The sequence below is a fragment of the Carica papaya genome, chromosome 9 (genome assembly GCF_054855325.1).
Source record: "Carica papaya isolate Zhongbai chromosome 9, ASM5485532v1, whole genome shotgun sequence".
Lineage (NCBI taxonomy): Eukaryota > Viridiplantae > Streptophyta > Magnoliopsida > Brassicales > Caricaceae > Carica > Carica papaya.
In genome coordinates this window covers 15999939-16009045 of record NC_142317.1, presented here as the reverse complement: position 1 = coordinate 16009045, position 9107 = coordinate 15999939, and the positions used below count along the sequence as shown (strand labels likewise).

The 9107-nt window shown below is 31.7% G+C and overlaps 1 protein-coding gene across 1 annotated transcript; it reads left to right on the top strand.

Annotated features, from left to right (window-relative positions):
- Window positions 1-1458: 1458 nt before the first annotated feature.
- Window positions 1459-6923, top strand: LOC110809347 (Putative adipose-regulatory protein (Seipin)). The gene is made up of 2 exons (XM_022035154.2): window positions 1459-2653; window positions 6153-6923. The coding sequence occupies exons 1-2, from the start codon at window positions 1586-1588 to the stop codon at window positions 6636-6638; spliced, it is 1554 nt and encodes a 517-aa protein (XP_021890846.1). The 5' UTR covers window positions 1459-1585; the 3' UTR covers window positions 6639-6923.
- Window positions 6924-9107: the final 2184 nt, after the last annotated feature.

Here is a 9107-nt window from a genome sequence, read left to right as displayed (position 1 = left end):
TTCTACTTCTAATATGATTAGTGATGACTTCTATTGAATGTTTCATTTTTAAATATTATATTTGAGAAGTTTTACGCCTTGCATGACGTTTGTTATAATAAAATAATGCAAAATTATACGTGCACATAATTTTAAAATTTTGCAATATTAAATGCATGTAACCATAAGAAACTTTTGCTAAATTAAATGTATGCAATCATAAAAGTTCAAGTTGGATCTTTCACTAAATAATATTTAATTTAATGTCTTGATAAATGATTAAGTTCAAGTTGGATCACTAAATTTTCTGAAGGTGATGATTAAGGAAATTCATTTCCTTGATACGATTTTACATAAATTTATTGTTTTATTCTTATAACATCTAAATGAGATATATATTAAAAAAATATATATGAGGATAATAAAATAATGAAAATGAATATATATGCATAATTTAATTAAAAAATAAGATAAAAAATCAATTAGGAAAATAGTATTTATATGGATATATTAAAAATAGTAAGAATAATTTACGAAATTATATAATAAATTAACTAATTAAAAGTATATAGATTATACATGAATAGGAAAAGTAAAGTTGTGTGGAAAAAAACTAGAATTAAATCGTGCTAATAACATATTATAAATCATTAAAAAAATAGATAATAATAATAACTAACGCGAATTTAATAAAATATGAACAAAAGCTAAAATGAGAATTCTTTTATTCAATTTTTTCTTTTTCAAAAATATAATAAATCTCCATTTATAGAAATATAGGATATCATGAATTAATTTAGAAATTACATTAGAAGAATTTTCTAAATTAAATTAGATGGACATCCATAAATGATGAGGTAAATAATAAAGAGTTTCATAATATTAACAAAATAATTAAAATAAATATATACGCAAAACCTAATTAAAATATATTACAAACTATTGATTAGTAAAAAAATTACATAGTATATGAATATATTGCAAATAATAATATTATGAAGGTAGAACAATGTAATAAATTAGGGCCAAACTTATATTTAAGTAGAGGAAATAAAATTATCTATAAGAAAAAAATGTGAAAGAGAAGTTATGTCAGTAATATGTTCTAAAAGTAATTAAAATAAGTTAATAATATATTAGAAAATACCAACAACAAAAAAAAAGAGAGGAGAGAATCATACCATAAAATATAATAAATTAACTTGATTCATAATGATTTATATTTATTTCAAAAATTTAATTTTTATTTATTTTTTAATAAAAAATTAAAATAATTATATCAGGTTTAAAATTTTCAAAATTTAAAATAAATAATTTTGTAAAAAAATAAATAAAATTTAGAATTTTAAAACAAATACAATATTATTAATCACATTCTAATAAGTTTTAAGCTTTAGATATTATTTTAATAATCTGACTTAAAATTAAATAAATTTACATTTAATATTTTTTTATTAAAATTGAAAATCACTGGAATTCCGTGGTTTTTCCAAAAATGCCTCGACAAGAAACTTGTTGCTGACTCAATTTCTTCATTCCAAGTCGCTTTTTCTGCATTTCAGGGCAAGAACAGAAATCTTAATCCTTATCCGATACATCCTCTTTAATGGAATCCCCGGGAAATTCCAATGAGGAGGATCGTCCATTCTCCGACGCACCCGAGGACTTTCCGTTTCACGATTGCCCCAGTGAGGACCAAACGGATCATTCCACATCACCTAGCCCGGAGCTTTCATCCGCCAATCTACAGAATCGATCGCTCCGTCGTCGGAGAATCTCCAAAAGTGAATCTAAATATCCCAACTCCGATACTTCGTCGATTAGTTCCTGTATTACCCAAACCGATGACCCACAAACCAGTTCTCGGGATAGAAGGGACAAGCCTTATCTTGATTCAAAGGAAAACGTTAAGGATGTGGACACAATTGCGTCAGGTTGTGATTCTGTTGATCCGGTTGGAGTTGCGAGTTCATTGAGCGGGGAGAAACAGGAGTCCCCGTTAACTACAGAGGGTTACGCCCGAGGTCATGACTGGGTCAACTTGGATGGGGACCTCGGTGATCTTTCTTTCACAAATTTTCTTGTGTTTGTGGCTGGGCTAGTGATTAAGGCAATCGGTTTTCAATTCAATTTGTTAGTTACCATGATTACGTTTCCTTTATGGGCGTTATATGTCTGCTGCATGTTTGCTGTTGATCCCTCTAGAATAATAAGGCGCGGTAGAGGATATTTAATAAAAAAACTGATTGATTTTTGGAATTTGACATTTGGCAGTTGGAGTCCATTTGTATGTGAATGGTTGAAGGAGAGAAAATCCGTACTGAAGCTTGCGTTGAGATTTGGGTGCGGGTTGTTTTGGGCTATTTATGTTAGTATTATTTTGTGCGCTTTACTGGTTTCATCACTTGTTTTTAGTGGTTTCGTTATGAATCATTTGGTGGAGGAGCGAACCTTTATAAAGGAGAATTTGAATTTTGATTACACCAAGGGGAGTCCGGTGGCTTATGTGCCAATTATATTCTGTGGTGATACGGATTGCGTGATGAATAGTCTGGACAATCTTGAAAGAGGGAGATTGGATTCCCGTATCATACCACCAGATCATAAGTTGCAGGTTACTGTTTCTTTGACATTGCCTGAGTCCGAGTATAACAGAAATCTTGGCATATTTCAGGTACTTCTCAAATATATTCTAAATTTTCCAAACTATTTTTTATTCTATGGTTTTGATAATCCTGGTTTATATATTTTGTTTGTATGGGAAGAGTTGGTCATTTGTCTTTATGTTTTCCATTTCTTATTTTTGTTTTGCATTTTACTGCTTGAATTATACATGTCATAATTTCTATGCATTATAGTCTTGTGTAAGTAAACAAGGAGCTGATAAAAAGTAGCCATGTAAATGTACCATTATAACTTTATATTCAGATTGGATATGTTCTTTATCATAGAGCAGATGACAAGAGGTTCTTGATTATCTCAAATATTCTTAAGTTGTCCTGCTGAATTCTTAAGGAGTAAATGTTTGGAGCTTTAGTTCTATTAAGAAACTTGGTTGACATTCTTTTTTGGTGGTTTTTTGGTTGAGACTGTTATTATTGTTAGTACTAGCTGTTTTTGTTGTGATTAGAGATGGGTATTAACCAAGAGATTTTATGAGGTTATATTGGAGTAAACATTCGTGAGAATGAGAGCAGTTAAGGGAGAAAGAAGAGCATATGAAATTGATAATGAATTGAATATGCTATTGTGATCTTTGGGGAATGGAGGAAAGTTGGAGCGCTGGATTTATTAATGCTCTCTATTGGAGTCCAAGGTAGATATTGAGATAGATTTGTAGTAGGTGTTGCTAATCGTGGCCATGGAGGTTATTTTTTTGTTAGTGGATGTCTAATAGGTGGTTTAAGTGGCAAGCTAAAAGGCATCTCCAGATTGACAATATTAAAGATTCGGCTACTTGGCATTGGAGATCACATTTATTGAGTCTGGTTGTTATGGGTGATCCGCAATCTATTTACCAACAATTTGAGAATCTTTCAAAAGGTAGATTGGGCACAGGAACATCATGAAGGGAAGCGAGCCAGGGCTTCTTATGTTGCTAGACTGAGTTGGCTGGAACTATTATCTGGAGAACTGTCTATGCATTATTCTGAAGTTGGAGAAATGTTGGTTATAGAAGCAGTGAATGTCAAAAAGAACTTGGCAAAATTGGTAAAAACTTTGCCAAGTGCGTGCAAGGCATGATTAGCAATGAAAATTTGAGCAATTTGGAACCTGAGCAAGTTTATTAGGTCCAGATTAAGAGCAATTGTCTTAGGCAGAACTTAAAGACAATGGATTTAAAGGCTTTGCTTCATCTGCTATAAGAAGTTAATCTTGGTTGACTGCTGTCTCAAATTGTTTTGGTTGGAAACAGTGGCCAGTACAAAGTGTGTTGAATCCATGGAAGGTGTTTAGGCACTGGTCAACCTACTAATATAACCAATCTGGAGGATTTTTACAAGAAATCTACAAGTGTAGACAGACCAAGAAATATCCCATAACAGGAGAATTTCCCTGACGAGTTCGTTGAACTTAATATAACAATATGTATTTTACTAGAATTACAAGAAATCTACAAGTGTAGACAGACCAAGAAATATCCCATAACAGGAGAATTTCCCCGACGAGTTCGTTGAACTAAATATAACAATATGTATTTTACTAGAATCAGGCATAATTCTGGTGACAATGAGATCATCCAGATATCCCCATGCACCTCATCTTAGATCAGCATGCCTTTTCTGGATTTTCACTGGAATTTCAGTCCATGTGGGGTTTTGGCTGAAAATGGTGGCTGATAAATTTGCTGGTGAAGACAGAGAGATGGAATTGGTCCAATTGATGCAAAGGAGGTTGAAATCTCCTCACCTACTATCAAGGGAATTCAATTTTTGCTAACAATGCACAATGGGTGATTACTAAATGAATTTCTAGGGGATTTCCTTGCTTGAGGTTTTGGTCCCATGGGACTGTTTGCTTTCCTCGATCAGATTGATGATGGTGAACGAAGATAATGAGGTAGTTGGGTTTACAGAAGTTAGCAGATAAGAGCCTGGCTTTTGGAATTCAGTCTTTTTATTTGTTTTATTTGTTTCAGAGCTTCTAGGTTTGGAAGCAAATCTAGATTTCACTCGTTTACAACTCTAGATGGGTTTTTACTTCTTTGCATACAAGTTTATGAAAAATGGACAGAATACAATTTCATGATATAAGAGAAATCAAGTGCGGTCCACTAAGGCTCTTGTCTACCAGTCTTTGGGTAGAGAAGCCAAAGGTTTTCCCAGAACAGAAACCTAAGGGTTTGGATTTGCACCTGCTTTGCCTTTCTATTAAATTGCTTAATTCCCTGTAGCAACTCTTGAGCTTCATGTCCAGTTTGAGTATTTGAGGACAAACACTTTTTCGAGGGGCAGTGTACCGTTATGCGCCGCATGGTTGCTGAAGTTGATGAACACGTGGCTGCTGGACTGAGCGACACATGACTGCTGAAATAGAGTTATTATTTTATTTCACTATGTAGTTTTATTTAATGTAGTTAATTATTTAGGATAAGTGTGAATGTAGTTTTTAAGATGTTGATAGTTATTTCTGAACAGAGAAATTATTTTCAAGACCAGTTGTGGTTTCTTCTATAAAAATAAAATAGCAATTTAAATAAAATAGTGCAAATAATTATTGATAAGTTTCTTGAGTACTTTAAACTTTGAGATATTTTTAGGTTCTATTTTAACAAGTCTATACTAACTTAGTCCCTAAACTATTGTTTATATTATAATTAGATTTGAAAAATATTTTTTTGCTACAATTTAGTTTTTGAACTTACAAAATTATTTCAATTCATAACTCTTAAAAATTTTGACAGAAAATCGTATTTTTTTCTGTTCTATTTATATTTTATTTTCTACAAAGTTTTAAAGTTATACTAACAAAAGATTAACTTTGATGAATTTAATAAAAGTAATTAATTTGTTTAATACTGATGACAGTACCAGACATTTGGGAAGAAGAAGAAACCTACAAAAATTATTTTTAATTTTTTTTAAAAAAGAACTTTTTTAGCTCTAAATAAAAGCATTATATCTTTTAACCTATTTTTATGTCCCTCAAGTAAGATAGAAATAACAAAAGTTATTGCCGTAAGATTTTTAAAAAAATATATATTTTGAAGTAACTTTGTAAGTTCAAGCATCAAAATTTAACAAAAATAGTTTTAGATTTCATTTTTACATGGTCAAAAGTTTAGGGGTTAAATTAACCATTTTCTCTTGATGTCTTGGGTAGTATTTTTCTGAAGTAGTGACTCTGATTCTTTGGAGATGGATTTCTGGCTGCCACCTGGTTAAGTAAAAATAAAATGTTGATCTAATAAAAATTGAAAATCAAATTAGAATATTGTTCGCGCTCTTACATTATTTGATTTATAGTGTGTTCTTAGAATCAATGTTTTGAACCAAATATTACATAGTACGAAACGGCTTGTATTCTTATTAAAGTTAATGGTCATGAGCAGTCCTTTAAATGTGGTGCAGAAAATTCATATGTTTGATCATATCCATATATATCATGCATCTTTATTAGGCGCGTCAGTATGTGATTAGCAATTGTGTAATTGAATGCCTTCCGGTCTGAAGGTCAGGGTGGACTTCCTATCTGCTAAAGGTCAAACCCTTGCGAGTTCAAGGCATCCATGCATGCTAAAATTTAAGAGCGAGCCTATCCGGCTTCTTCTTACTTTCCTTAAGGTTGCTCCTCTTATTACTGGCTTTATATCAGAGTCTCAAACACTGGAAGTGAGGATTAGTGGTTATACTGAAGGAGATATACCTACTGCATGCGTGAAGGTAATAATTGAACAACGAGCAGAGTTCCTGTTTGGTGCCGGTATTCCTGAAATATATGGTGCATCCCTAACTCTTCAAACGGAACATCCTTTCTTCAAAAGGATTCTTTGGAATTGGAAGAAGACTATATTTATATGGATGAGTATAAGTGTGTTTATTGTGGAGTTGCTGTTTACTCTTGTCTGCTGTAGACCTTTGATAGTTCCCAGATCGAAGAGCGATGATAGATCTTCTAGCCAGAACCCAAGTCAGAATGTTCTGCCAGAACGGAGATAGTTCGAGGCCATGGCCTCCGCAAGAGTCCAGGACAATGGCAAAAGTAAATATTTAGTGTTGTAACCAGCTACAAGTGAATCTCCTTTTTTTCCCAAGTTTGAGTAATGATTCTATGTTTATATACGTATTTGGGTACAGGGTGGTCTGGGTTATCGATTTTAGAGAAATTTACTAAAATATAACTATTTTTATAATAATATATACAAGTCATGACTGTATTTCAGAAACAGAAGGAAACATGAGATGCTTAACTTTTAACTTTTAAACAAGGAATTCCTTCGTTAATATTTTGGATGAATGACCTATTGTTCCATTATTTATATCTTTCACTTAAGAATTAAGAAAAGGAACTGAAAGATTAATCCAGAAGCTAGAGCAAGGTTTTGCAAAGTGATGATTTCTTGATTCTCTCTCTCTCTCTCTCTCTCTCTCACACACACACACACACTCATTTATATAGCTCCATATGGTATAGATGTCAGCTTATTTGACGTTGAATAGATTATTGCTAAAACATCCCTTATAAGTAATGTCTTCTAGGTTCAAATAATATTATAGTTGGCCACATCTTTAAGAAAAGATTGGAAGGGTTGATAAAGAATGACATCTTTCTGAATTTGAACTTCATAGTTGCTTGGAGACATATATGTCTCGGAAGACTTGTATCTTTTGAAAATCATTCATATTGATATAAGTCATTTTTAGTTGCCTACTATATCAGCTAAAAATATTTTCTACCTAATCATGAATTTTCAAATATTTATATTTTTTCTTCAACAAGAAAATTCTATGCTTTTAATAAATTTATTATTTTAAACTCTTTCATTTTTTTAGATTATTATTATTATTATTTATATACAAGAAATATATACACAAGAGGAGGGGTTTTCAAATATTGTTCAATTGGTCAAAATTTAATGAGCAATCCATTTTACTACAACATGAGCTTGCTGGCTTATCTGGGTTTTGAGGAATCTATTTCCCTAGTAGATCTAATCCTGTTGTTACCCTAAGTTGTCTTATGATTTCTTCGATGCACCATGCGTCCACACGATCTTTATTAGTAAGAACGAAGATAGTTAAAAGGGTCTACTAGTACCAAATACCGACAATCTCCTGCAATTTTTGCTACTAGATGGAGTGCTTCTGTCTTTTGAAACAAAAGGATTGTGAGTTTTGAACAAAATCAATCCATTCATATCTTGAGTGTCCTCCAACATCACATAACACAACAGAAATGAAGGAGCAAAAACCAGAATTGGTGTGCAAACTTTTCTACTTGCACTGGGGTTAAAAACATGGCTAAATATTGTTGCGGTAGAAGAGCTCTTGCTGCCTTTTTCTATATTTGGGGGGTTAAAAACAATAAATGAACTAATTGAGTTAATGGATTTCACAAACAATTTTTTAATAAGTTTTTGTTACTTAGATGAATCATATCCAAATCCTACCTTGTTATGCACATTTCTTTACTCTGTCAATAATATGTTTAATTTTTCTTTTCCTTGTATAAACTTACATATTATTTTCAATGAAGATTTTCATCCATCAAGCTTGCACATTCCAAGTTATCTAATTTTGTTTTTAATTCATTATTTGTCATTTTCAAAGTTTCCACATTTTTTGCGTATTTCTTAAATTTGACATTCTATTGAAAAAATTAATCCACAAACTCGCGCACAATCACAATAAAGTAGAGTAAAACAATGAAAAATGAAATTTCACGTGATTCGGCAAGTACGCTCACATATATGGCAAGATCGAGAAATTTTTTTTTCATTATGATAATTTGATAATAAATTATCAATAGACCTATAAGTTCACATATATAGAAACAATAAGAAATTTTTTCTCAAAAAAAATGTTCAAAATATACATAAAATAATCCATATAATAAATATAAAATATCTCCCTATAATAAATACAAATCTCCTAGGATAAGGATAAAATATCTTGAAGATGAGATAATCCCAAATTTAAGGTACATCAATAAATCTTCTCCGTAGCTTGAAGAAAAAATAATCCCAAATTCAAGATAAATCAACAAATCTTCCCCTTAACTTGAATACTCTCTATCATTAAAGAAACTAAACGTTTAGTTACACCGTCTTACCAACATGCTCTTACAGGGGTACTACTAAGTATTGCATACTCCAACTAAATCTAAACAACACCTAAACTTACTAACTCTAATCGTCTTGCATATTATATCTTTAGGATTTTTATGTGTAGACTCATTCTGCGCAACTTTAGTACCCTGTAATATAATGTCCTAAACGAAGTGATATATCACCCATCAAGCTCATTACACCCATCATCAACCCATTAGTTTGTGACCAAACTCCTTGGTTCCTGCAAATCAACTTTTACTGCAACTGATAAGACATGTGCAACCAGATTCTTATATCTCTATCATGGTCTAATCTATCTCATCTCTCTATTTGTTATAATACTATATGGTTGCTGTTG

What these genes read in the sequence shown, in the direction of transcription:
- LOC110809347 (XM_022035154.2), top strand. Translation starts at nt 1,586, where the DNA reads ATGGAATCCCCGGGAAATTCCAATGAGGAGGATCGTCCATTCTCCGAC. An exon ending in GAAATCTTGGCATATTTCAG is followed by an intron (nt 2,654 to 6,152) that starts GTACTTCTCAAA and finishes TCCGGTCTGAAG; the next exon opens with GTCAGGGTGGACTTCCTATC.